At 52.2% G+C, this 27,605-nt stretch overlaps 2 protein-coding genes and 1 long non-coding RNA gene across 5 annotated transcripts in view; 1 reads left to right on the top strand and 2 right to left on the bottom strand.

Moving 5' to 3' along the window:
* The window catches only part of LOC111945765 (uncharacterized), a 9,660-nt gene extending 549 nt beyond the window's left edge, over window positions 1-9,111 (bottom strand). The window contains exons 1-4 of the mRNA XM_086872130.1: window positions 8,648-9,111; window positions 6,684-6,794; window positions 5,040-5,530; window positions 1,813-4,145 (exon numbers count right to left, since the gene is read on the bottom strand). Of these exons, the coding sequence (XP_086728256.1) occupies window positions 1,813-4,145; window positions 5,040-5,530; window positions 6,684-6,794; window positions 8,648-8,924 (3,212 nt within the window). The 5' untranslated portion in view covers window positions 8,925-9,111. The remainder of the gene's footprint in view (window positions 1-1,812; window positions 4,146-5,039; window positions 5,531-6,683; window positions 6,795-8,647) is intronic.
* Window positions 9,112-9,681: 570 nt separating this feature from the next.
* NOP9 (NOP9 nucleolar protein) lies at window positions 9,682-21,593 on the top strand. Of its 3 annotated transcripts, none has more exons than XM_086872163.1 (10): window positions 9,682-9,848; window positions 11,371-11,727; window positions 13,004-13,174; window positions 13,917-14,058; window positions 14,168-14,354; window positions 14,732-14,872; window positions 15,399-15,545; window positions 17,607-17,822; window positions 19,936-20,041; window positions 21,381-21,593. In XM_086872163.1, exons 1-10 carry the CDS (start codon window positions 9,704-9,706, stop codon window positions 21,524-21,526), a joined length of 1,758 nt encoding a protein of 585 aa, XP_086728289.1. In that variant the 5' UTR covers window positions 9,682-9,703; the 3' UTR covers window positions 21,527-21,593. The 3 variants fall into 3 exon arrangements, with proteins under 3 accessions (XP_086728289.1, XP_086728288.1, XP_086728290.1); XM_086872162.1 differs by having other exon boundaries at window positions 14,168-14,357; XM_086872164.1 differs by lacking the exon at window positions 17,607-17,822 and having other exon boundaries at window positions 14,168-14,357.
* On the bottom strand, window positions 21,560-27,230 carry LOC147647361 (uncharacterized). The gene is made up of 4 exons (XR_015281602.1): window positions 27,144-27,230; window positions 26,127-26,276; window positions 24,570-24,676; window positions 21,560-22,293 (listed from the first exon to the last, which is right to left on the bottom strand). It is a non-coding gene; the product is annotated as an uncharacterized LOC147647361 (long non-coding RNA).
* Between the last annotated feature and the right edge of the window lie 375 nt (window positions 27,231-27,605).

Genomic DNA, 27,605 nt, shown 5'->3' with positions numbered 1-27,605 from the left:
GCCGTTAATTGACCCCCAAAATCGCCTTAATTGGCCCCAAAATTCTCTTAATTAATCCCCAAAAATTCCCTTAATTAACCTTAAAAAATCCCGTTAATTAACCCCAAAAATCGCCTTAATTGGCCCCAAAATTCCCGTTAATTAACCCCAAAAATTCCCTTACTTAACCCTAAAAATTCCCGTTAATTAACCCCCAAAATCGCCTTAATTGGCCCCAAAATTCTCTTAATTAACCCTAAAAATTCCCGTTAATTAACCCCCAAAATCACCTTAATTGGCCCCAAAATTCTCTTAATTAACCCTAAAAATTCCCGTTAATTAACCCTAAAAATTCCCGTTAATTAACCCCCAAAATCGCCTTAATTAGCCCCAAAATTCCCGTTAATTGACCCCAAAATCCTCTTAATTAACCCTAAAAATTCCCGTTAATTAACCCTAAAATCGACTTAATTAAACCCGAAAATGCCCGTTAATTAACCCCAAAACTCCCCCCAAAACCCCCCAAATCCCCCCAGGACCCCCCAAAACCCCCCCGGGACCCCTCCCCCAATATCCCAAACCCCCCTAAACCCCCCTCAAATCCCCCCCAGGACCCCCCAGGACCCCTCCCCAATATCACAAATCCCCCCCAGGAGCCCCCAAACCCGCCCCCAAGCCCCCTCCTCACTCACCTCAGCCCCCTCCTGCCCCCCGCCCCAAAATCCCCCCCGGGACCCCTCCCCAATATCCCAAATCCCCCCCCCAGGACCCCAAAATCCCCCCCAGGACCCCCCAAATCCCCCCAAACCCCCCCCCCCCAGGACCCCTCCCCAATATCCCAAACCCCCCAAATCCCCCCCAGGACCCCCCCAAACCCCCCCGAGCCCCCTCCCCAATATCCCAAAACCCCCCCAGGACCCCTCCCCAATATCCCAACCCCCCGCTGGACCCCTCCCCACTCACCTCAGCCCCCTCCTGCTCCCCGCCGCCGCCTCCCCGGGCGCCCCCAGCCCCAAAATCCCCCCCAGGACCCCTCCCCAATATCCCAAACCCCCCTAAACGCCCCCCAAATCCCCTCCAGGACCCCTCCCCAATATCCCAAACCCCCCCAGGACCCCCCAAATCCCCCCCAGGACCCACCAGGACCCCTCCCCAATATCCCAAACCCCCCTAAACCCCCCCCAAATCCCCCCCAGGACTCCCCAAACCCCCCCAGGACCCCTCCCCAATATCCCAAACCCCACCCAGGACCCCTCCCCAATATCCCAAACCCCACCCAGGACCCCCCAAATCCCCCCCAGGACCCACCAGGACCCCTCCCCAATATCCCAAACCCCCCCCAGGACCCCTCCCCAATATCCCAAATCCCCCAAATCTCCCCCAAATCCCCCCCAGGACCCCCCAAACCCCCCCAGGACCCCTCCCCAATATCCCAAATCCCCCAAATCTCCCCCAAATCCCCCCCAGGACCCCCCAAACCCCCCCAGGACCCCTCCCCAATATCCCAAATCCCCCCCCAGATCCCCCCCAAAGCCCCCCAGGACCCCCCCGAGCCCCCTCCCCACTCACCTCAGCCCCCTCCTGCTCCCCTCCCCCACCTCCCCGGGCGCCCCCAGCCCCAAAACCCCCCAGGACCCCTCCCCAATATCCCAAACCCCCCCAAACCCCGCCCAGGACCCCTCCCCACTCACCTCAGCCCCCTCCTGCTCCCCTCCCCCACCTCCCCGGGCGCCCCCAGCCCCAAAACCCCCCAGGACCCCTCCCCAATATCCCAAACCCCCCCCAGGACCCCTCCCCAATATCCCAACCCCCCCAGGACCCCTCCCCACTCACCTCAGCCCCCTCCTGCTCCCCGCCGCCGCCTCCCCGGGCGCCCCCCGCCCCTCCCGGGGCCGATCCACCGACGCCGCCTCCTCTTCCTCTCCTTCCTCCTCCTCCTCCTCCTGCTCCTGCCCCCCTCCCCGCCGCGCCCCCTCCCCAATTCCGCGGGCCAGCAGCGGGACCACCCCCCAGCGCTGCAGGGCTCGCAGGGCCGGGGGGTCCCAGGCGAAGGCGGCCAGGGCCAGCAGCACCCGGCGGTGCCAGCGGCGGGCGCGGGGGTCGCGCAGGACCCCCAGCAGCGCCCCCAGCCCCCCCGAGCGCCGCACCCGCGCCCGGTTCACGGCCTCGCGGCACAGCAGGCACAGCGCCGCGACCCCCGACTCAAATTCGCGCCACTCAAATTTGGGACCCCCAGACTCAGATTGCCGGGGTTTGGGACCCCCAGACTCAAATTGCGGGGGTTTGGGGGGCTTGGAGCCGGGTTTGGGACCCCCAGACTCAGATTGGGGGGGTTTGGGACCCCCAGACTCAAATTCCCGGGGTTTGGGACCCCCAGACTCAAATTTCGGACCCCCAGACTCAGATTGCCGGGGTTTGGGGGGCTTAGAGCTGGGTTTGGGACCCCCAGACTCAAATTGCGGGGGTTTGGGACCCCCAGACTCAAATTCCCGGCTCTTGGGACCCCCAGACTCAAATTCCCGGCTCCGGGGGCCCCCAGACTCAGATTGGGGGGGTTTGGGACCCCCAGACTCAAATTCCCGCCCCCGGGGACCCCCAGACTCAGATTGTGGGGGTTTGAGACCCCCAGACTCAGATTGGGGGGGTTTGGGGGGCTTGGAGCCGGGTTTGGGACCCCCAGACTCAAATTCCCGGGGTTTGGGACCCCCAGACTCAAATTTGGGACCCCCAGACTCAAATTCCCGGCTCCGGGGGCCCCCAGACTCAGATTGCCGGCTCCTCGGGACCCCAGACTCAAATTTGGGACCCCCAGACTCAGATTGCGGGGGTTTGGGGGGCTTGGAGCCGGGTTTGGGACCCCCAGACTCAAATTCCCGGCTCTTGGGACCCCCAGACTCAAATTCCAGCCCGCGGGAGCCCCCAGACTCAAATTCCCGGGGTTTGGGACCCCCAGACTCAAATTCCCGCCCGCGGGGGCCCCCAGACTCAAATTGGGGGGGTTTGGGGCCCCCAGACTCAAATTCCCGGCTCTTGGGACCCCCAGACTCAAATTGGGGGGGTTTGGAACCCCCAGACTGAAATTCCAGCCCGCGGGAGCCCCCAGACTCAAATTGCGGGGGTTTGGGGGGCTTAGAACCGGGTTTGGGACCCCCAGACTCAAATTGCGGGGGTTTGGGGGGCTTGGAGCCGGGTTTGGGACCCCCAGACTCAAATTTGGGGGGTCTGGGGTGGGGTTTGGGACCCCCAGACTCAAATTCCCGGCTCCTCGGGACCCCAGACTCAAATTGGGGGGGTTTGGGACCCCCAGACTCAAATTTGGGGTGTCGGGAGGGGGGTCTGGGGGTCTTAGAGCCGGGTTTGGGAGGCCTGGACCCAGATTCGGGGGGTTTGGAACCCCCAGACTCAAATTGGGGGGGTCTGGGGCGTTTGGAGCCGGGTTTGGGACCCCCAGACTCAAATTCGGGGGGTCTGGGGTGCCTGGAGTGAGGTTTGGGACCCCCAGACTCAAATTCGGGGATTTTGGGACCCCCAGACTCAAATTTGGAACCCCCAGACTCAAATTTGGGACCCCCAGACTCAAATTTGGGACCCCCAGACTCAAATTTGGAACCCCCAGACTCAAATTCGGGGGGTCTGGGGCGTTTGGAGCCGGGTTTGGGACCCCCAGACTCAAATTTGGAACCCCCAGACTCAAATTGGGGGGGTCTGGGGTGTCTGGAGCCACATTTGGGACCCCCAGAGTGAAACTCGAGACCCCCAGACTCAAATTTGGCACCCCCAGACCCAGATTTGGGATTTTCAGACCCAAACTTGGCACCCCCAGACTCAAATTTGGGGTTTTTGGCTGGTTTGGGACCCCCAGACCCAAATTTGGGACCCCCAGACCCAAATTCGGGACCCCCAGACCCAAATTTGGGATTCCCACCCTTCAGTTTGGGACCCCCAGCCCCAAATTCGGGACCCCCACCCAATTTGGGTGAAAATCCTGAATTTTTGGGACCCCCAGCCCCAAATTTGAGAACCCCAGCCCCAAATTTCAACCCCTCACCCCCAAATTTGGCTCCCCCAGCCCCAAATTCGAGCCCCCCACCCAAATTAGGACCCACAGACCCAAATTCTGCCCCCTCCCCCCCAAATTCAGGGTCCCCACCCCCAAATTTGGCCCCCTGACCCCCAAATTTTTCCCCCTCCCCCCCAAATTCAGGGTCCCCAGCCCCAAATTCGAGCCCCTGACCCCCAAATTTTTCCCCCTGACCCCCAAATTTGGCCCCCTGACCCCCAAATTCAGGGTCCCCACCCCCCAATTCTGCCCCCTGCCCCCCAAATTCACGGTCCCCAGCCCCAGACTCGACCCCCTGGACCCCAAATTCAGGGTCCCCAGCCCCAAATTCAGGGTCCCCACCCCCAAATTCCACCCCCTGCCCCCCAAATTCCGCCCCCTGACCCCCAAATTCCGGGTCCCCACCCCCAAATTCACGGTCCCCCCCCCCAAATTCCACCCCCTGACCCCCAAAATCAGGGTCCCCATCCCCAAATTCAGGGTCCCCAGCCCCAAATTCAGGGTCCCCACCCCCAAACTCGACCCCCTGACCCCCAAATTCAGGGTCCCCAGCCCCAAATTCCGCCCCCTGCCCCCCAAATTCAGGGTCCCCACCCCCAAATTCCCCCCCCTGCCCCCCAAATTCCGGGTCCCCAGCCCCAAATTCCACCCCCTGACCCCCAAACTCGACCCCCTGACCCCCAAATTCAGGGTCCCCAGCCCCAAATTCCCCCCCCTGCCCCCCAAATTCCGGGTCCCCACCCCCAAACTCGACCCCCTGACCCCCAAAATCAGGGTCCCCAGCCCCAAATTCTGCCCCCTGACCCCCAAATTCAGGGTCCCCACCCCCAAATTCCGGGTCCCCACCCCCAAATTTTTCCCCCTGCCCCCCAAAATCAGGGTCCCCACCCCCAAACTCGACCCCCTGACCCCCAAATTCAGGGTCCCCAGCCCCAAATTCCCCCCCCTGCCCCCCAAATTCCGGGTCCCCAGCCCCAAATTCTGTGTCCCCCCCCAGTGCCCCCCCCTTTAACCCCCTCCTGACCGCAGCCACGGCCGCCTCCACGGCTCCGGCCGCTCCCAGCTCCGGCCGCAGGCAGCCCCGGGCACTGACCATGGCCAGAGCGTCCAGCGCTGCCCCTCGGCCCTCCGGCCACCGCGGCCACTCCTGGGCGGCCAGAGCGGCCAGAGCGGCCAGGGCCGGCCGCACGGCCTCGGCCACGGCCGCGGGGCACGGAGTGACCGCCAGCAGCCCCCGCAGCGCCCGCGCCAGCGCCGGGCACGAGGGGTCAGCGCGGTCCAGAGCGGCCAGACGGCCGGCCAGCGCCCGGGCGGCCTGCAGCCGGCTCTGGGGGGGCAGCGGGGGCGGCTTCTGGGGCGATTCCGGGCGTTTTCGGGGCCGTTCCGGGGGGCTCGGGGGGGCTCCGAGGATGCGGAGGGCGCGGGCGGCGCTCAGGAGGCAGCCGGGGGTGCTGCAGGTGGAGGTCAGCGAGATCAGCAGGGGGGCGGCGCCTGCAAAACACATTTTGGGGACACTTTAGGGGGTTTTGGGGGTTTGGGGGTTTTTTCCCAAAATTGGGTATTTTTAGAGGTAATATTTGGGTTTTTTCCCACTAAAATGGAGGTTTTTTCCCTGTAAAATTGGCAGTTTTGGCCCCTGAAATTCGGTTTTTCCACCCCAAAATTTGGATTTTTTCAGCCCCAAAAATTTCTGCAAAATTCGCCCCAAAATTCAAAAAAAAATCCGAAAAAAATTCCCCCCAAATTACCCAAAATTCCCCAAAAAATCCCCAAAAAATCTCAAAAAAATTCCCCCAAAAAATCCCCAAAATTTCCCAAAAATTCCCCAAAAAAATCCCAAAAGAATCCCCCAAAAATTCAGAAAAACCCCCCAAAAAATCCTCCAAGTTTTTGGGGTTTTGGGGATTTTTTCCCAAAATTTGGGATTTTTAGAGGCAATATTTGGGTTTTTTCCCACTAAAATTGAGGTTTTTTTCCTGTAAAATTGGCGTTTTTAGCCTCTGAAATTCGGTTTATTGACCCCAAAATTTGGCTATTTTTAGCCCCAAAAAATTCTCCAAAATTCCCCAAAATTAAAAAAAAAAATCCAAAAAAAATTCCCCCAAAAATCACAAAAAATCTCAAAAAAATCCTAAATAATTCCCAAAAAATCTCAAAAAAAAATCCTAAAAAATTGCAAAAAAAAATCTCAAAAAAATTCCCAAAAAATCTCAAAAAAATCCTAAAAAATTCCCAAAAAATCTCAAAAAAATCCTAAAAAATTCCAAAAAAATCTCAAAAAAATCCTAAAAAATTCCCAAAAAATCTCAAAAAAATCCTAAAAAATTCCAAAAAAATCTCAAAAAAATCCTAAAAAATTCCCAAAAAATCTCAAAAAAATCCTAAAAAATTCCAAAAAAATCTCAAAAAAATCCTAAAAAATTCCCAAAAAATCTCAAAAAAAATCCTAAAAAATTCCAAAAAAAAAAAATCTCAAAAAAAATCCCAAAAAATCTAAAAAAAATCCTAAAAAATTCCCAAAAAATCTCAAAAAAACCCTAAAAAATTCCAAAAAAATCTAAAAAAAATCCTAAAAAATTCCAAAAAAAAAATATCTCCAAAAAATCCCCCCAAATTCCCCCCAAATCCCCCGAATTTTGCTCACCAGCCTCCAGCACGTCTCGGGCTCCTTCGGGCTCCAGGGCCAGGTTGGCCAAAGCTCGGGCGGCGCGATTCCGGACGCTCTCGGGGGCAGAGGTCAGTGCCAGCACGGACACTGCGGCCACAGCTCGGGGTCATTCCAGGCAATTGCCCCCGATTTTCCACCTTTTTCACCCATTTTCGGGATTTTTTCTTTTTGTTTTTTGGTAGTTTCCCTCATTTTCGCCACTTTCCCCCTCACTCCGGGCACTTTCCTCCACATTCCCGATAATTTTTCCCTCAGTTTTTGCATTTTTCCCTCACTCCCGGCACTTTTCTCCACATTCCCGATATTTTTCTCCACATTCCCGATACTTTTTCCCTCATTTTCGGCACTTTCCCCCTCACTCCCGGCACTTTTCTCCACATTCCCGATATTTTTCCCTCAGTTTTTGCATTTTCCCCTCACTCCCGGCACTTTCCTCCACATTCCCGATATTTTTCTCCACATTCCCGATATTTTTCTCCACATTCCCGATACTTTTTCCCTCAGTTTTGTCACTTTTCTCCTCAAACCCGGCACTTTCCCCCTCACTCCCGGCATTTTTCCCCAAATTCCCGACATCTTTTCCCTCTGTTTTTGCATTTTTCCCTCACATCTGGCACTTTTCTCCACATTCCCGGTATTTTTCTCCACATTCCCGGTATTTTTCCCTCAGTTTTTGCATTTTCCCCTCACTCCCGGCACTTTTCTCCACATTCCCGATATTTTTCTCCACATTCCCGATATTTTTCCCTCATTTTCGGCACTTTCCCCCTCACTCCCGGCACTTTTCCCCACATTCCCGATATTTTTCCCTAAATTCCCGATACTTTTTCCCTCAGTTTTGTCACTTTTCTCCTCAAACCCGGCACTTTCCCCCTCACTCCCGGCATTTTCCCCCAAATTCCCGACATCTTTTCCCTCAGTTTTTGTATTTCCCCCTCACATCTGGCACTTTTCTCCACATTCCCGATACTTTTTCCCTCAGTTTTGATATTTTCCCCTCACTCCGGGCACTTTTCTCCTCACACCCGGCAATTTTCTCCACATTCCCGATCTCTTTTACCTCAGTTTTTTGCATTTTCTCCTCACATCTGCCACTTTTCCCCTCACACCCGGCACTTCTCTCCTCACTCCCGGCACTTTTCTCCACATTCCTGATATTTTTCCCTAAATTCCCGGTACTTTTTCCCTCAGTTTTTGCATTTTCCCCTCACACCCGGCACTTCTCTCCTCACTCCCGGCACTTTTCTCCACATTCCCGATCTTTTTTTCCACATTCCCGATACTTTTTCCCTCAGTTTTTGCATTTTCTTCTCACATCTGGCACTTTTCCCCTCACTCCGGGCACTTTTCTCCACATTCCCGATAATTTTTCCCGCACTTTTTGTATTTCCTCCTCACTCCCGACCTTTTTCTACTCACACCCGGCAATTTTATCCACATTCCCGGCACTTTTCTCCACATTCCCGATACTTTTTCCCTCAGTTTTTGCATTTACTCCTCACTCCCGGCACTTCTCTCCACATTCCCGATCTTTTTTTCCACATTCCCGATATTTTTTCCCTCACTTTTTGCATTTTTTCCTCACATCTGCCACTTTCCCCCTCACATCTGCCACTTTTCTCCACATTCCCTACATTTTCCCCCACATTCCCGATACTTTTTTCCTCAGTTTTTACATTTTCTCCTCACATCTGGGACTTTCCCCCTCACATCTGGGACTTTTCCCCTCACTCCGGGCACTTTCCCCCCCATTCCCGACATTTCCCCCCACATTCCCGACATCTTTTCCCTCAGTTTTTACATTTTCTCCCCACATCTGCCACTTTCCCTCACATTCCCGACATTTTCCCCCCCATTCCCGACATTTTCCCTCACATTCCCGACACTTTTTCCCTCAGTTTTTTGCATTTTCCCCTCCCGCCGAGCCCCCCCTCGCTCACCCAAGCGCGGGACCCCTCCGAGGCTCCGGGCCTGGCGCCGGCAGCCGCGCTCGGTGCAGCAATTCCCGATCACGCTCAGCGCCAGCTCCAGGATCCGCCGGGGCTTCTCGGGCCCCACGAGCTCCAGCAGCGGCCCGAGGCCTCCGCGCTCCCGGATCCGAGCGGGGCCCCCGGCCCGCCGCGTGTGGCGGCCTCGCAGCGCCAGCAGCGCCCGCGACAGCGCCGGCTCCTCCGCGGCCCTCACGGCCTCCACGCACCAGCCCAGCGACTCGGACATGGCGAAGGGGAGGGAGGGAGGGAAGAAATGGGGGAAAATCGGGGGGAAACGGTGAAAATAAAATTGAAAAAAAAAAAAAAAAAAAAAAGGAAAAAGAGCGGGATGGGGGAAGGGGAACGGTGAGGGCCGGAACGGGTGGAGAGGGGAGAGCGGGGAGGGGGGAACGGCGGGGAGGGGGCACAGAGAGAGCGGGGGAAGGGAGAGGGGGAGGGACGCGCGGCGCGCGGGGGGCGATGGGAGAGGGGGCGGGATTTGAGGGTGATTGACAGGAGGCGCGTGAGGGGGAAAGGGCGGGGCCATCGATGATTGACAGGCGGCGCGTGAGGGGCAGGGTGATTGACAGGGATTGATGGATTGATTAATTAAAAAGGAGGCGGGACAACGGGTGATTGACAGGGCTGTGGGCCGTCGATTTAATGGGGAACGATCGATGAGGCAATTGATTGTGGGCGGGGTGAGAGGCACAGAAAAGGGCGGGGCCGTAGGAGGGAAATCGGCTATTGATTAACTAATTAATTGATTAGTCAACTAACTGATTGACAGGCAGAGAGTTGAGACCCCCCAAAAAAGGCGGGGCGAGAAATGATTGACATTAATAAATTATGCAAATCAGGCGTGGCGATGCTTGATTGACAGCCGCCGTTGATGGGCGTGGTCAAACATCGGCGTGGGGCGGGGCAATACTTGATTGACACGACCTGAGGGGCGTGGCCAATGAAACCTCGCGAGGTTTTCCGAGACTTCGGCGCCGTTCCCGCCCTTTTCCCCGCCCGCCAAAAATGGCGGCGCACACGGGTTCCCCACCCGGGCCGGACCTGTCGCGACAGCGGCGACAGTCGGGACCTCGCCTCGATCCCGACACCGCCGAGTATTTCCGGAGGGCCCTGGAGACGCTGGAGGAGGGGCTGAGCGAGGAGGAGCTCGGTGAGGGGGGGTCCCTGAGGGGGTTTGGGGCAATTCATGAGGGGATCGAGGGGTCTGTGAGGGGATTGGGGGGGTTTCTGAGGGGATTGGGGGTCCCTGAGGGGATTTTGGGGAGTTTATGAGGGGATCTTGGGATCTCTGAGGGGATTGGGGGTCCCTGAGGGGGTTTGGAGCAATTCATGAGGGGATCGAGGGGTCTGTGAGGGGATTGGGGGGGGTTCATGAGGGGATTGGGGGTCCCTGAGGGGATTTTGGGGAGTTCATGAGGGGATCAGGGGTCCCTGAGGGGATTTTGGGAAGCTCATGAGGGGATTGGGGGTCCCTGATGGGGATTTTGGGATCCTTAAAGGATTTGGGGAGGGTTATGAGGGGTTTAGGGGGGGATTTGTGAGGGGATTTGGGATGTTTATGAGGAGATCGAGGGGTTTATTTGAGAATTTGGGGGTCCTTGAGGGAATTTTTGGGGGTTTATGAGGGGCCTGGGGGTGTTTCTGAGGGGTTTGGGGGTCCCTGAGAGGATTTGGGATGTTTATGAGGCGATTTCTTTCTCGTTTTCTCTTTCCTAACCCAAATTTTTCCCCATTTTTTCTCTCCTAACCCTGATTTCCCCCCATTTTATCATCCCTAACCCTCATTTCCTTGCCCCCAAACCCATTTCCCCCCATTTTCTCCCCATTTTTCCCCATTTTCTCACCCCAACCCCGATTTCCCCTCATTTTCTCCCCATTTTTCCCCATTTTCTGCTTCCTAACCCCCATTTTTCCCCATTTCCTCATCCATAACCCTCATTTTTTGCCATTTCCTCCCCATTTTCCCCCCAATTTCCCCCAATTTCTCCCAATGTCTCCCCCTTTTTCCCCATTTTCCACCCAATTTCCCCCCTTTTTGCCCAATTCCCCCCTTTCCCCCAATTTCTCCCTTTTTCCCCCCAATTTTCCCCCAATTTCCCCCAATTTCCCCCCATTTTCTCCCCCTTTTCCCCCATTTTCCCCCCAATTCCCCCCATTTTTGCCCAATTTCTCCCCCCTTTTCCCCGTTTTTCCCCAATTTCCCCCGTTTTTGCCCAATTTCCCCCCGATTTCCCCCGTTTTTGCCCATTTCCCCCCCGTTTTCTCCCCCTTTTTCCCCAATTTCCCCCCAATTTCCCCCGTTTTTCCCCAATTTCCCCCCAATTTACCCCGTTTTCCCCCATTTTCCCCCCAATTTCCCCCATTTTTCCCCCAATTTCCCCCAATATGCCCCATTTTTGCCCATTTTCCCCCCAATTTCCCCCATTTTTCCCCAATTTCCCCCCAATTTACCCCGTTTTCCCCCATTTTCCCCCCAATTTCCCCCATTTTTCCCCCAATTTCCCCCAATATGCCCCGTTTTTGCCCATTTTCTCCCCAATTTCCCCCATTTTTTCCCCATTTCCCCCCGTTTTCTCCCCCTTTTTCCCCATTTTCCCCCCAATTTCCCCCGTTTTTCCCCATTTTCCCCCCGATTTCCCCCGTTTTTCCCCCATTTCCCCCCGCTTTCCCAGCCCTCTTCACCCCCAACGTCCTCTCCGAGGCCGCCCTGGCCTCCCCCTCGCTGGCCCTGACGCCCCTGGGCTGCCGCCTCCTCCTCCTCCTCCTGCCCCGCGCCCCCTCCTCCGCCCTGCCCCCGTTCCTGGGGGCCCTGGCGGGGGTCCCCACCCACCCCCGGGGGTCCCGGGTGCTGCAGGCGGCGCTGGGGCGGATCCCGGGGGTCCTGGGGGAGCAGCCGGGGGTCCTGGAGGAGCCGCTGGCCCGGCTGGCCCGGGAGGTGGCCACCGAGCCGGGGGGCTTGGCCAGGGACCCCAACGGGAGCTTCGTGCTCAGGGCGCTGCTGGGGGTGCTGGGGGGCACCGGGGACGCAGGTGAGGGGGGGAAATTGGGGGTTTTGGGGGGGATTTGGGGAATTTTGGGGGGTCTGGTGGGAGTTTTGGGGGGTTTGGTGGCGAATTTTGGGGGCTTAGGAGGGGATTTGGGGGGAATTTTGGGGGGTTTGGGGGGAATTTTGGTGGTTTGGGGGGCAATTTTGGGGGTCTGGGGGGAATTTGGGGGGCTTAGGAGAGGATTTGGGGGGAATTTTGGGAGATTTGGGGGGAATTTTGGGGGTTTGGGGGGCAATTTTGGGGGTCTGGGGGGAATTTTGGGGGATTTGGGGGAAATTTTGGGGGTTTGGGTGAGGATTTGAGGGGTTTGGAGGGGTCTGGGGGGAATTTTGGGGGATTTGGGGTGGAATTTTGGAGGATTTGGGGTTCTGAGGGGGAATTTTGGGGGGTTTTGAAGGAATTTTGGGAGGTTTTGGGGTGGGATTTTGGGACCCCAACGGGAGCTTCGTGCTCAGGGCGCTGCTGGGGGGCACCGGGGACGCAGGTGAGGGGGGGATTGGGGAGAAATTCGGGATTTTGGGGGGTTTTGGGTGGTCTGGGGGGAATTTTGGGGGCTTAGGAGGGGATTTGGGGGGAATTTGAGGGCTTTGGGGCGGGATTTTGGGGGTTTGGGTGAGGATTTGAGGGGTTTTGGGGAGTCTGGAGGGAATTTTGGGGGATTTGGGGGGAATTTTGGGGGTTTGGGTGAGGATTTGAGGGGTTTGGAGGGGGCTGGGGGGAATTTTGGGGGATTTGGGGGGAATTTTGGGGGTCTGGGGGGAATTTTGGGGGATTTGGGGCGGATTTTGGGGGGTTTAAAGGGGGTTTGGGGAGAATCTTGGGGAATTTGGGGAATTTCCAGGGGTTTGGGGAGGTTTGCAGGGGTCTGGGGGGAATTTTGGGGGTTTTGAAGGAATTTTGGGGGATTTGGGGGGAATTTTGGGGGATTTGGGGGAATTTTGGGGGTTTGGGTGAGGATTTGAGGGGTTTGGAGGGGTCTGGGGGGAATTTTGGGGAGAAATTCGGGGGATTTGGGGAATTTCAGGGGGTTCTGGGGGAATTTCAGGGCGTTTGGGGAGGTTTGGAGGGGGATTTTGGGGCTTTGGGGAGGATTTTGGGGGGTTTGGGTGGAAATTTGGGAGTTTTGGGGGGTCTGGGGGGGATTTGGGGAGAATTTTGGGGGTTTTGGGGCAAAAATGTCAGAAATTTGGGGCATTTTGGGGGGGATTTTGTGGTTTTTGGGGTCCCCCCTCCCCAATTTCTGCCCCTTCCCCTGCAGTCCCTCCCCCGGAGGGGGCGGAGCCAAAGGCGAGGAAGGCGTGGCCTGAGGTGAAGGGGGCGTGGCTTGGCGCGAAGGAGGCGTGGCCACCGCAAAAGGGGGCGGAGCTTCCCGCCTCGTTCCGCCCCCTGCTGGAGGAGCTGGCCGAGGGATTGGAGCGGGAAATGCCGAGTGAGACCCCCAAAAATTCCCCAAAATTCCCGAATTTCCCCCCAAAACTTCCCTCAATCCTTCCCAAATCCCCAAAAATCCCCAAAAATCCCCGAATTCCCACCAAAAACCGCCACGGATCCCTTGAAAATTCCCAAATTCTCCCGGAAAATTCCACCCAATCCCCCTAAAATTCCAAAATTTCCTTCCAAATCTGGGATTTCCCCTAAAATTCCCCCAAATCCCTTTAAAATCCCCCCAGGTCCCCCCGAAATTCCCAGAATTTCCCCCAAAATTCCCAGAATTTCCTCAAAAATCCCCGGATTTCCTCTCAAATCCTGGATTTTCCCTAAAATTACCCTGAATCCCCCCAAAATTCCCAAATTTTCCCCCAAAGTTCCCAAATTCCCCCCAAAATTCCCGAATTTCCCCTAAATTTCCCCCAAAATCCCCAAATTTCCCCCAAAATTCCCAAATTTCCCCCAAAATTCCCAAATTCCCCCCAAAGTTCCCGAATTTCCCCCAAAATTCCCGAATTTCCCCCCAAAGTTCCTGAATTTCCCCCAAAATTCCCCCAAAATTCCCGAATTTCCCCCAAAATTCCCCAATTTCCCCCAAAATTCCCAAATTTTCCCCCAAAGTTCCCAAATTACCCCAAAATTCCCAAACTCCCCCCAAAATTCCCAAAATTCCCCCCAATTTCCCCCAAAATTCCCCCCAAAATTCCCAAATTTCCCCCAGAATTCCCGAATTTCCCGCCCAGGTTTGCTGGCCCCGCCCTGCGCCAGCCTCTGCCTGCAGGGGGCGTTGTTCGCCCTCCACCGCAGCCAATCACCTTCCTGCTCCCGCTTCTGCCGCGCCCTGATTGGCTGCCTCTCCCGCCACGGCCCCGCCCACCCCCAGAGGTCAGTTCCGATTGGCCGAGGCGCCGCGGCGCCGTTTCCCGATTGGCCGGCGGGGTTCCCGTTTCCCGATTGGCCGCCGCCGCTGATCGCCGCTCTCCCATTGGCCCAGCCCGCTGCTGACGTCACTGCAGGACCCCGCCCGGTCCCGCCTCCTGGAGGCGGCCATGACGGTCCTGGACCCCCCGGGGCTCCGCGAGCTCTTCCGGGGTCACCTGCGGGGTCACCTGAGGGGCGTGGCCTCGCACCGAGTGGCCAATCACGGCCTGCAGAGGCTCCTGGACCACGCCCCCGAGGACGTGGTAGGCGGGGCTTGGTTGGGGGATTGGTTTGGGGGCGGGGCTTAATTTTAAGCGGGAAAGGGGCGGGGCTTTGGTTGGCTAATGATTGGGAATGTGGTGGGTGGGGCTTAAAGGGGTGGAGCAAAATGGGAGGGGCTTAAATAGGGCTTGGTTTAAGAGGATTTGATTGACAAGGTAAGAGGTGGGTGGGGCTTAAAGGGGCGGAGCAAAATGGGAGGGGCTTAAGAAGACAGATTTGATTGACAGGGCGAGAGATAAGCAGCGCTTAAACCCAAGGGGGCGGAGCCTAAGTTAATTAGAGCTTCAGGGATTGGCTGGGATGGGTTCGGTGGGCGTGTCCCGGCTCAGGTGGGCGTGTCCCGCCCCCCCCGCAGGTGGAGGAGGTGCTGTCGGAGCTTGGCCCCGCCCTCCAGGAGCCGCTGGCCCGGGGCCACCCCGGGGTGGTGGTGGCGCTGTTGGGGGCGGCCCAGAGACACCCCCGGCTCCAGGGGGCGGCGCTGCGCTGGCTCTTCCAGGTGGGACACGCCCCCTTTGCTTAGCCACGCCCCCTTTGCTAAGCCACGCCCCTTTCCCGCCGATAAACCACGGCTGTGTCGCGTTAAGCCGCGCCCACTTCTGTTTTAACCACACCCCCTGTGGGCTAAGCCACGCCCCTTTACATTAACCCACACTTGTATAAAGCCACGCCCCTTTTAGTCCTGCCCCTTCCCAAAGTCACGCTTGTTTAAGCCACGCCCCTTTCCCAAATCCACGCCCATTTCTGCATTAGCCACTCCCCTTTGAGCCCCTCCCATCTCTGACAACCCCGCCCCTTTTCCCTAAGCCCCGCCCCTGTCTCCTTTTACAGCAACCCCACCCTTTTAAGCCCCGCCCCTTTTTCAGATCCACACCCATCTCAGGTTTAGCCACGCCTTTTTAAGCCCCACCCCATTCTGTAGCCCCACCCCATCTCTGCCAACCCCACCCCTTTTCCCTTAAGCCACGCCCCTTTCTCCTTTTATGGCGGCCCCACCCCTCTAAGCCCCGCCCGTTTCCCATCAGGCCCTGCGCTGCTGGGACCCCCCCCACCACCCCCATTGCGTCACCGCCCTGGCCCAGCTCCGCCCCCTTGGGGGCGGGGACAGCGACGAGAAGGCGGAGCCTGAGGGGAAAGGGGCGGAGCCTGATGGAAAAAAGGCAGAGCCTGAGGTAAAAGGGGTGGAGCCACGGGTAAGGGGGCGGGGCCTCTAGCAAAGGGGGTGGAGCCTGATGTAAAAGGGCGGAGCCTGTGGTAAAAGGGGGTGGGGCTTCAGCGGTCAAGGGGAGGGGCTGGGTGTGAAGGGGCGGGGCTTGAGTGAGGTTGAAGGGGCGGGGTTTAAGTGGGTGGGGCTTGGGGTGTGGCTTAAAGGGCCGGGGGCGGGGTTTTCTATGCTAATTTTGTCAGTATTTTAATTTGGGTTTTTTATCTTTTTTGTTTTCTGTTTTTTTCCCATTTTCTCGTTTAATTCCTGATTTTTTCCCTTCTTGTTCTCGTCTTCAAATTCTCTTTATTCTCCCCAAAATCCCCTTCACGTCCGCCCCAAAATCCCCTTTTTTCTCCCCAAAAAATCCCAATTATTCCCATTAAAAATCCCATTTATTCCCCTTAAAAATCCCATTTATTCTCCCAAAAAAACTTCATTTATTCCCCTTAAAAATCCCATTTAATTTCCCCAAAAAATCCCATTTATTCCCATTAAAAATCCCATTTTTTCTCCCATTAAAAATCCTGGTTTTTCCCTATAAAATTTGTATTTTTTCCCTTTAAAAATCCCATTGGTTGCTTATAAAATTCCCATTTTTTTTCTATAAAATTCCCATTTTTCCCCTATAAAATTCCCATTTTTCCCCCATTTATTCCCTATAAAATTCCCATTTTTTCCCTGTTTTTTCCCTAAAAAATTCCCATTTTTTCCCCATTTATTCCCTCTAAAATTCCCATTTTTTCCCCGTTTTTCCCCATTTATTCCCTATAAAAATCCCATTTATTCCCTACAAAATCCCCTTTTTTTTCCCATTTTTCCCCTGTTTTCCCCCATTTTTTCCCCGTTTTTCCCCCCATTTTTTCCCTATAAAATTCCCATTTATTCCCTACAAAATTCCCATTTTTTCCCCATTTATTCCCTACAAAATTCCCATTTTTTTCCCCATTTATTCCCTATAAAATCCCCATTTTTTCCCTATAAAATCCTCATTTTTTCCCTATAAAATTCCCATTTTTTCCCCGTTTTTCCCCCATTTTTTCCCCATTTATTCTTTATAAAATCCCCATTTTTTCCCTATAAAATTCTCATTTTTTCCCTATAAAATCCCCATTTTTTCTCTATAAAATCCCCATTTATTCCCTATAAAATCCCCATTTTTCCCCCGTTTTTCCCCCATTTATTCTTTATAAAATTCCCATTTTTTCCCTATAAAATTCCCGTTTTTCCCCTATTTTCCCCATTTTTCCCCGTTTTTTCCCCATTTTTTCCCCATTTATTCCCTATAAAATCCCCATTTATTCCCTATAAAATTCTCATTATTTCCCCATAAAATCCCCATTTTTTCCCTATAAAATTCCCATTTTTTCCCCATTTTTTCCCTATAAAATCCCCATTTTTTCCCTATAAAATTCCCATTATTTCCCCATAAAATCCCCATTTTTTCCCTATAAAATCCCCATTTTTTCCCTATAAAATTCTCATTTATTCCCTATAAAATCCCCATTTTTTCCCTATAAAATCCCCATTTTTTCCCTATAAAATCCCCATTTTTTCTCCATTTTTTCCCTATAAAATCTCCATATTTTCCCCATAAAATTCCCATTTTCCCCCATTTTTTCCCCATTTATTCTTTATAAAATCCCCATTTTTTCCCTATAAAATCCCCATTTTTTCCCTATAAAATTTCCATTTTTTCCCTATAAAATCCCCATTTTTTCCCTATAAAATTTCCATTTTTTCCCCATTTTTTCCCCATTTTTTCCCTATAAAATCCCCATTTTTTCCCTATAAAATTCCCATTATTTCCCCATAAAATCCCCATTTTTTCCCTATAAAATCCCCATTTTTTCCCTATAAAATTCCCATTATTTCCCTATAAAATCCCCATTTTTTCCCTATAAAATCCCCATTTTTTCCCTATAAAATTCCCATTTTTTCCCTATAAAATCCCCATTTTTCCCTATAAAATCCCCATTTTTTCCCTATAAAATCCCCATTTTTCCCCATTTTCCCCCGTTTTCCCCAGCCCTTTCCCGTGCCCACCCTCTGGGGGTCCCTGGCCCTGCAGCTGCTGCTGAATTTCGGGGACCCCTCCCCAATTTGGGGCTCCCTGGGGTCTCTGCCCCCCCCGGCCCTGCTGGGCCTGGCCCGGAGCCCCCCCGGGAGCCGAATTTGGGATTCGATTTTGGGGTCCCCGGGGGTCCCTCCCCGCGCCCGGCGCCGCCTCCTGCGTCGCCTGCAGGTGCCCCCGAATGCGGAATATTGGGGGGAAAAACGGGGAATTTGGGGAAAATCCCAAAATGGGGGGAAAAACCGGGAATTTGGGAAAAATCCCGGGCTGCAGGTGCCCCCGAATGCGGAAATTGGGGGGAAAAACCGGGAATTTGGGAAAAAATCCAAAAATGGGGGGAAAACCCCAAAAATCGGGGGGAAAACCCCAAAAATCGGGGGGAAAATCCCAGAAATTGGGGGGAAAATCCCAAAATCGGGGGAAAAAACGGGGAATTCGGGCAAAAATCCAAAAAATGGGGGGAAAAACCGGGAATTCGGGGAAAAATCCCGGGCTGCAGGTGCCCCCGAATCCCGAAAATTGGGGGGAAAAATGGGAATTTGGGAAAAATCCCAAAAATGGGGGGAAAAACGGGGAATTTGGGGAAAAATCCAAAAAATCGGGGGGAAAACCCCAAAATTGGGGGTAAAAACCGGGAATTCGGGCAAAAATCCTGGGCTGCAGGTGCCCCCGAATCCCGAAACGGGGGGAAAAATGGGGAATTTGGGAAAAAATCCCAAAAACGGGGGGAAAACCCCAAAAATCGGGGGGAAAAACGGGGAATTTGGGAAAAATCCCGGGCTGCAGGTGCCCCCGAATCCCGGAATGGGGGGAAAAATGGGAATTTGGGAAAAAATCCAAAAAATGGGGGGAAAATCCCAAAAATCGGGGGGAAAAATCCCAAAAATCGGGGGGAAAAACCGGGAATTTGGGAAAAATCCAAAAAATGGGGGGAAAAACCCAAAAATCGGGGGGAAAAACTGGGAATTCGGGCAAAAATCCCGAAAATGGGGGGAAAAACCGGGAATTTGGGCAAAATCCCAAAAATAGGAGGAAAAACCGGGAATTCGGGCAAAAATCCCGGGTTCTACTCCATTTTTTGGGGATATTTTGGGAACATTTTGGGAATATTTTGGGAATATTTTGGGAATGTTTTTTGGGAACATTTTCAGAATATTTTGGGATGGTTTTGGGGATATTTGGGAACATTTTGGGAACTTTTTGGGATATTTTGGGATGGTTTTGGGATATTTTGGGATGGTTTTGGGACCATTTTGGGACCATTTTGGGACCATTTTGGGCCGTTTTGGGACCATTTTGGGCCATTTTGGGACCATTTTGAGCCATTTTGGGTCATTTTGGACCATTTTGGGCCGTTTTGGGACCATTTTGGGCCATTTTGGGACCATTTTGGGACCATTTTGGGCCATTTTGGGACCATTTTGGGCCGTTTTTGGACCATTTTGGGACCATTTTGGGCCATTTTGGGACCATTTTGGGACCATTTTGGGCCATTTTGGGCCATTTTGGGACCATTTTGGGTCGTTTTGGGACCATTTTGGACCATTTTGGGCCATTTTGGGACCATTTTGGGCAATTTGGGACCATTTTGGGCCATTTTGGGCCATTTTGGACCATTTTGGGCCATTTTGGGCCATTTTGGGACCATTTTGAACCATTTTGGGGCCATTTTTGGCCGTTTTGGGACCATTTTGGGCAATTTGGGACCATTTTGGACCATTTTGGGCCATTTTGGGCCATTTTGGGACCATTTTGGGCCATTTTGGGCCATTTTGGGCCGTTTTTGGACCATTTTGGGCCATTTTGGGACCATCTTGGGACCATTTTGGGCCATTTTGGGCCATTTTGGACCATTTTGGGCCATTTTGGGACCAGTTTGGGCCATTTTGGGACCATTTTGGGCCATTTTGGGCCATTTTGGGCCATTTTGGGACTATTTTGGACCATATTGGGCCATTTTGGGGCCATTTTGGGCCATTTTGGGCCATTTTGGGACCATTTTGGGCCATTTTGGGACCATTTTGGACCATTTTGGGCCATTTTGGGACCATTTTGGGCCATTTTGGGCCATTTTGGGCCGTTTTGGGACCATTTTGGACCATTTTGGGACCATTTTGGGACCATTTTGGACCATTTTGGGACCATTTTGGGCCATTTTGGGCCGTTTTGGGACCATTTTGGGCCATTTTGGGCCATTTTGGGCCATTTTGGGCCATTTTGGGCCGTTTTTGGACCATTTTGGGCCATTTTGGGCCGTTTTTGGACCGTTTTGGGTCGTTTCCAGGGCCACTGGCCGTTGCTGGCTCGGGATCGCAGCGGGAGCCGAGTCCTGGACGCCGCCTGGGCCAGCGGCCGCCCCCGGCAGCGAGCCCGGATGGCTGAGGAGCTGGGTGAGCCAAAATCCGGGAATTCCGGAACCTTCCGGGACTGCCAGGGGGGCAGGGAAAACTGGGGGTTTTGGGGGATTTTTTTGGGATTTTTTAATGATTATTTAATCATTTTTTGGGGATTTTTTGGGGATTTTTTAATGATTTTTTAGGGATTTTTTAATGATTTTTTAAGGATTTTTTAAGGAATTTTTGGGGATTTTTTAATGAAATTTTTTGGGGAATTTTAAAGTATTTTTTGGGGGATTTTTTAATGAATTTTTGGATTTTTTAATGGTTTTTTTGGGAATTTTTGTGACTTTTTTGGGAGATTTTGGGGCGATTTTGGGGGCGACTTTGAGCTGATTTTTGATCCAATTTTTGGGTTATTTTGGGGCAGATTTCTGGGAATTTTGGGGTTATTTCGGGAGCTCATTTTGGGTTATTTCGTGCTGATTTTGGGCTGATTTTGGGCTGAGTTTGTCTGATTTTGACCATTTTTGTCCATTTTGGGCTGATTTTGTGCAATTTTGGCTGATTTCGAGCTGGTTTGGAACTGATTTTGGGCTGATTTTGTGTGATTTTGTCTGATTTTGTCCATTTTTGTCCATTTTGAGTTGATTTTGTGCGATTTTGAGTTGATTTTTGCTGATTTTGGGCTGTTTTTGTGTGATTTTGACCATTTTTGTTGATTTTGGGCTGATTCCGTGCAGTTCTGAGTTGATTTTTGCTGATTTTGTCCGATTTTGACCATTTTTGTTGATTTTGTGCTGATTCCGTGCAGTTTTGAGTTGATTTTTGCTGATTTTGTCCGATTTTGTCCGATTTTGAGTTGATTTTTGCCCATTTTGTGCTGATTCCCTGCGGTTCTGAGTTGATTTTGTGCTGATTCCCTGCAGTTCTGAGTTGATTTTTGCTGATTTTGGGCTGATTTTGTTCGATTTTGTCCGATTTTGTGTGATTTTGTCCATTTTTGTCCATTTTGTGCTGATTCCGTGCAGTTTTGAGTTGATCTTTGTTGATTTTGTGCTGATTCCGTGCGGTTCTGAGTTGATTTTTGCTGATTTTGGGCTGATTTTGTTCGATTTTGTTGATTTTTGTGTGATTTTGAGTTGATGTTTGTCCATTTTGTGCTGATTCCCTGCGGTTCTGAGTTGATTTTGGGCTGATTCCGTGCAGATTTGAGTTGATTTTTGTTGATTTTGGGCTGATTCCGTGCAGTTCTGAGTTGATTTTTGCTGATTTTGGACTGATTTTATCCGTTTTTGTCGATTTTGTGCTGATTCCCTGCGGTTCTGAGTTGATTTTTGCCGTTTTTCACCACTTTTGACCATTTTCCCCCCTTTTCCCCCCGTTTTTGCAGCCCCCCACCTCCCCGAGCTGCTCCGGGACCCCCTCGGCCGCGGCGTCGCCCGGAATTTGGGGCTGGAGCTTTTCCAGAGGGACCGGGAAAAGTGGGAGGAGCTACAGAAGGGGGCGGGGCTCAGGGGGCGTGGCCTCGCCCTCTGACCCCGCCCCCTCTCCACCCAAACCCCGCCCACATTCAGATTTTTAATAAAAAACTTTTATTTTTTAACATTTTCGTCTCTTCTTTCCCTTGATTTGCATAGAAAGGGGCGGGGCTTAACCAGGATAGGCGGGGCTTTTGGGATGGGCGGGGCTCAAGGCCTTTTAAGGTAAAGTGGGCGTGGTCAAGGATTGGGCGGGGGTTTAAGGGGCGTGGATTAACAGGAAGGGGTGTGGCTTGTGATTTGTTTTGGTTGAGTGGGTGTGGCTTAAGGTGAAGGGGCGTGGCTTTGGGATTGTTTTGGTTTAAGAGAAAAGGGTGGGGCTTTTTAAGTGGGTGTGGTTTAAGAGAAGAGGGCGTGGCTTTTGGTTTGTTTTGGTAAAATGGGCGTGGTTTAAGATAAAAGGGCGGGGTTTGTTGAAGTGGGCGTGGTTTAAGGGAAGGGGCGTGGCTTTTGGATTGTTTAGGTAAAGTGGGCGTGGTTTACTATTAAAGGGCGGGGTTTGTTGAAGTGGGCGTGGTTTAAGGGAGGGGGCGTGGCTTTTAGATTGTTTAGGAAAAGTGGGCGTGGTTTAAGATAAGAGGGTGGGGTTTTTTGAAGTGGGCGGGGTTTTCTGGTCGAGGGGGCGTGGCCCGCGGCGGGGGGCGGGGTCAGCGCTCCCCAGGGTGGGTCTGGGGTCCCTCCAGGAGGGGTCGGAGGGCGGCCGAGACCCCGAGCAGGGCCTGGCCCAGGGCCCGGGACAGCGACGCCAGCCACCGCAGCAGCTCCCTGGGGCGGAATTCCACCTCAGGGACCCCGAAAACGGCCGAAATAACCCCAAAATCCTGTCCGGGGACCCCAAAAACCCCCAAAACCCACCCGGGAAACCCCAAAAACACCAAAATCCACCCGGGAAACCCCAAAAACCCCCAAAAACCACCCAGGAAACCCCAAAACCACCAAAAAACCACCCAGGAAACCCCAAAAAGTGCCAAAAACACCCCAAAATCCAACTGGAAAACCCCAAAAACCTTCAGAAACCCCCCAAAATCCTGTCCAGGGACCCCAAAAACCCCCAAAATCCACCCAGGAAACCCCAAAAACCCAAAAAAACCACCCAGGAAACCCCAAAAACCTTCAGAAACCCCCCAAAATCCTGTCCGGGGACCCCAAAAACCCCCAAAATCCACCCAGGAAACCCCAAAAATCCCCAAAATCCACCCAGGAGACCCCAAAAATCCCTAAAAACCCCAAAATCCACCCGGAAAATCCCAAAAACCCCCCAAAACACCCCAAAAACCTCCTGAGAAACCCCCAAAACCTCCAGAAACACCCGAAAACACCCCAAAATCTCATCCTGGGACCCCAAAAACCCCCAAAATCCACCCGGGAAACCCCAAAACCCCCCAAAACACCCCAAAATCCCATCCTGGGACCCCAAAAACCCCTAAAAACCCCAAAATCCACCCAGAAACCCCAAAATTCACAAAAATGACCCCAAAATCCCATCCTGGGACACCAAAAACCCCTAAAAACCCCCAAAATCCACCCGGGAAACTCCAAAAACCCCAAAATTCACAAAAATGACCCCAAAATCCACCCGGGAAATCCCAAAATCCACAAAAATGACCCCAAAAACCCCAAAATTGCCCCCAAATTGATTTTTTGCTGATTTTGGGGCTGATTTTGGGGTCAATTTTTACCAATTTGGGGCTTTTTTTTTGCTCATTTTTGGGTTCATTTTAGACAATTTTGGGTTCATTTTGGGGTTGATTTTTGCCGATTTTTGGGCTGATTTTGGGCGATTTTGGGGCTGATTTTGGGGTTATTTTTGGCAAATTTTTGGGTTCATTTTTGCCGATTTTTGGGTTGATTTTGGGGCTGATTTTGGGGTTAATTTTTGCCAATTTTTGGGTTCATTTTGGCCAATTTTGGGGCTGATTTTGGCCGATTTTGGGGCTGATTTTGGCCGATTTTGGGGCTGATTTTGGGGGAATTTTGGGTTCATTTTTTCTGATTTTTGGGTTCATTTTTGCCGATTTTGGGGCTGATTATGGGGTTAATTTTTGCCAATTTTTGGGTTAATTTTGGCCAATTTTGGGGTTGATTTTTGCCGATTTTTTGGGCTGATTTTGGGGCTAATTTTTTGCTGATTTTTGGGTTGATTTTTGCCGATTTTGGGGCTGATTTTGGGGGATTTTTGGGCTGATTTTGGCCGATTTTGCGGCTCATTTTGGGGTTACTTTTTTGCTCATTTTTGGGTTCATTTTGGCCGATTTTGGGTTAATTTTTGGGTTAATTTTTGCCGATTTTGGGTTGATTTTGGGGGATTTTTGGGCTAATTTTTTGCCGATTTTTGGGTTAATTTTGGCCGATTTTGGAGCTGATTTTGGGGTTCATTTTTGCCAATTTTGGGGCTGATTTTGGGTTAATTTTGGGGGATTTTTGGGTTAATTTTTGGGTTAATTTTTGCCGATTCTGGGGCTGATTTTGGGGTTAATTTTTGCCAATTTTTGGGTTCATTTTGGCCAATTTTGGGTTAATTTTTGCCGATTTTGGGGCTGATTTTGGGCGATTTTGGGGCTGATTTTTGGGTTAATTTTGGCCGATTTTGGGGCTGATTTTGGGGGATTTTTGGGCTGATTTTTGCCGATTTTTGGGCTGATTTTGGGGCTGATTTTGGGGTTAATTTTGGCCAATTTTGGGGCTGATTTTTGCCGATTTTGGGGGATTTTTGGGCTGATTTTGGCCGATTTTTGGTTTGATTTTGGGGCTGATTTTTGGGTTGATTTTGGCCGATTTTGGGTTAATTTTTGGGTGAATTTTTTCTGATTTTGGGGCTGATTTTTGCCGATTTTGGGGCTGATTTTGGGGGATTTTTGGGCTGATTTTGGCCGATTTTTGGTTTGATTTTGGGGCTGATTTTGGGGTTAATTTTGGCCAATTTTTGGGCTGATTTTGGCCAATTTTGGGGCTGATTTTGGGGGATTTTTGGGTTGATTTTTGGGTTAATTTTGGCCGATTTTGGGGCCGATTTTGCCCTTCCTCCTCCTCCTCCTCCTCACCTGAGCAGCCTCTCGGTTCCGAACCCCCCCAGGTGCAAACGGAGCCCCCGAATTTGGGGCTGGGGGAGCCCCCCGGGACCCCCCCCCAAATCCCAGCGCGGGGGGGCCTGCGGGGGAGGGGCGGCATTCCCGCTTTTAGGGCAAATTCCGGCATTTGGGGCAAATTTGGGGGCAAATTCGGGCATTTTGGGGCAAAATTGGGGATTTTGGGGCAAATTTTGGGATTTTTTAGGGTAAATTTGGGGTTTTTAGAGCAAATTTTGGGGATTTTTAGGGCAAATTTTGGGGATTTTTAGGGTGAATTTTGGGATTTTTAGGGCAAATTTTGGGATTTTTTAGGGCAAAATTGGGGGATTTTGGGCAAATTTGGGGATTTTGGGCAAATTTTGGGGTTTTTTAGGGCAAAATTTGGGGATTTTTAGGGCAAATTTTGGGCTTTTGGGCAAATTTGGGGATTTTGGGGCAAATTTTGGGATTTTTTAGGGTAAATTTGGGGTTTTTAGAGCAAATTTTGGGGATTTTTAGGGCAAATTTTGGAGATTTTAAGGCGAATTTGGGGGATTTTTAGGGCAAATTTTGGGGTTTTTGGGGGGTTTTTAGGGCAAATTTTGGGATTTTTTTTTAGGGCAAAATTGGGGGATTTGGGGCAAATTTTTGGGTTTTCAGGGCAAAATTTGGAGATTTTTAGGGCGAATTTTGGGGATTTTTAGGGATTTTTTTGGGGATTTTGGATCTTTTAAAGGGAGTTTTTGGGGTGATTTTGGGGTGATTTTGGGGTGATTTTGGGGTGATTTTGGGGTGATTTTGGGGTGATTTTGGGGTGATTCTGGGGTGATTCTGGAGTATTTTGGGGCGTTTTTGGGGTATTTGGGGGTGTTTCTGAGCCATTCCGGGGTGATTTTGGGTGATTCTGGGGTGATTTTGGGGTGATTTTGGGTGATTTTGGGGTGATTTAGAGTGATTCTGGGGTGATTTTGGTGATTTTTGGGTGATTTTGGTGATTTTTGGGCCATTCCGGGGTGATGTGGGAGTGTTTCTGAGCCATTCCGGGGTGATTTTGGGTGAATTTGGGGTGATTTTGGGGTGATTTTGGGTGATTCTGGGGTGATTTTGGGTGATTTTGGGTGATTTTGGGGTGATTTTGGGGTGATTTTGGGGTGATTTTGGGTGATTCTGGGGTGATTTTGGGTGATTTTGGGTGATTTTTGGGTGATTTTGGGGTGATTTTGGGTGATTCTGGGGTGATTTTGGGTGATTTTGGGCGATTCTGGGGTGATTTTGGTGATTTTTGGGTGATTTTGGTGATTTTTGGGCGATTCCGGGGTGATTTTGGGGTGTTTCTGAGCCATTCCGGGGTGATTTTGGGTGATTCTGGGGTGATTTTGGGGTATTTTGGGGTGATTTTGGTGATTTTTGGGCCATTCCGGGGTGATTCTGGGGTGATTTTGGGGTGATTTGGGGCGATTCTGGGGTGATTTTGGTGATTTTTGGGCCATTCCGGGGTGATTTTGGTGATTTTTGGGCCATTCCGGGGTGATTTTGGGGCGGGGGTCTCACCCGGGGGGGCTCCCAGCGCTGCCCCGGGCCCAGGGCCTGCAGGGCCGTGTGGGGGGCGAGGGTCCCGAAGAATTCCTCGTTGTCCAGGAGGGTCCCGTCCTCAGCCAGGACCAGCGAGAGGGGAGGGGGCAGCGCCAGCGCCGCGCCCGCCTGCGGGGGGGGGGAAATTGGGGGAAATTGGGGACATTTCGGGGATTTTTGGGGAATTTCGGGGATTTGGGGGGGGATTTTGGGGAATTTTGGGGATTTGGGGGGGGATTTTGGGGATTTTAGAGGGGATTTTGGGGATTTTAGAGGGGATTTTGGGGGGATTTTGGGGGAATTTTGGGGATTTGGGGGGGGATTTTGGGGAATTTTGGGGATTTCGGGGGATTTTGGGGGGATTTGGGCGAAATTTGGGGGAAATTTGGGGATTTTAGAGGGGAGTTGGGGAAATTTGGGGAATTTTGGGTATTTTAGAGGGGATTTGGGGGGGATTTGGGGGAAATTTGGGGAATTTCGGGGATTTTTGGGTAATTATGGGTATTTTAGAGGGGATTTGGGGGGGATTGGGGGAATTTGGGGAAATTTGGGGGAAATTGGGGGATTTTAGAGGGGATTTGGGGGGGATTTGGGAAATTTCCGGGATTTTTGGGGAATTTTGGAGAGATTTTGGGGGAATTGGGGGATTTTAGAGGGGTTTTGGGGGAATTTTGGGGTGATTTTGGGGGATTATGAGGGAGTTTTGAGGTGATTTTGGGTGATTTGGGGTGATTTCAGAGGTTTTTGGGGTGATTTTGGGTGATTTTGGGGTGATTTTGGGGTGATTTCAGAGGTTTTTGGGGTGATTTTGGGTGATTTTGGGGTGATTTCAGAGGTTTTTGGGGTGATTTTGGGTGATTTTGGGGTGATTTTGGGGTGATTTCAGAGGTTTTTGGGGCGATTTTTGCGGTGAATTTGGCGGCCCCCGCCCCTCCCCCCAATCAGGGCTCATTAAGGGGGGGGTTAATTAACGGGGGGTGGGGGAGGGGTCCCCACCTGCTCGCGCAGCTCCCCCAGGGTCGCCGCCAGGACCCCCCGGGGCCGCCCCTCCCCCACCCGGGGCCGCCCCTCCCCCACCCCCCCGGGGCTGACCCAGAAGGGCCGGGCCGGGGTGGGGGAGGGGCGGGGGGGGGAGGGGTCCCAAAAGCGCCGGGCCGCGGACCTGGGGTGGGGGAGGGGAGGGAAAAAAAACAAACCCCAAATCCCATCGGATTCACCCCAAAAATTCACCCCAAAAATTCCCACAAAATTCCATCAAATTCCCTCAAAATTCCCCACAAAATTCCCCACAAAATTCCCTCAAAATTCCCTTAAAATTCCCACAAAATTCCCCCCAAAATTCCCTCAAAATTCCATCAAAATTCCCTCAAAATTCCCTCAAAATTCCCCACAAAATTCCCCACAAAATTCCCTCAAAATTCCCCACAAAATTCCCTCAAAATTCCCTTAAAATTCCCT

The sequence above is a fragment of the Cyanistes caeruleus genome, chromosome 39 (assembly GCF_971803275.1).
Source record: "Cyanistes caeruleus chromosome 39, bCyaCae1.hap1.1, whole genome shotgun sequence".
Lineage (NCBI taxonomy): Eukaryota > Metazoa > Chordata > Aves > Passeriformes > Paridae > Cyanistes > Cyanistes caeruleus.
This window is presented reverse-complemented; position numbering and strand designations above follow the sequence as displayed.

What these genes read in the sequence shown, in the direction of transcription:
- NOP9 (XM_086872162.1), top strand. Translation starts at nt 9,704, where the DNA reads ATGGCGGCGCACACGGGTTCCCCACCCGGGCCGGACCTGTCGCGACAG. An exon ending in GGGGGGCACCGGGGACGCAG is followed by an intron (nt 11,728 to 13,003) that starts GTGAGGGGGGGA and finishes CTTCCCCTGCAG; the next exon opens with TCCCTCCCCCGGAGGGGGCG. An exon ending in ATTGGAGCGGGAAATGCCGA is followed by an intron (nt 13,175 to 13,916) that starts GTGAGACCCCCA and finishes TTTCCCGCCCAG; the next exon opens with GTTTGCTGGCCCCGCCCTGC.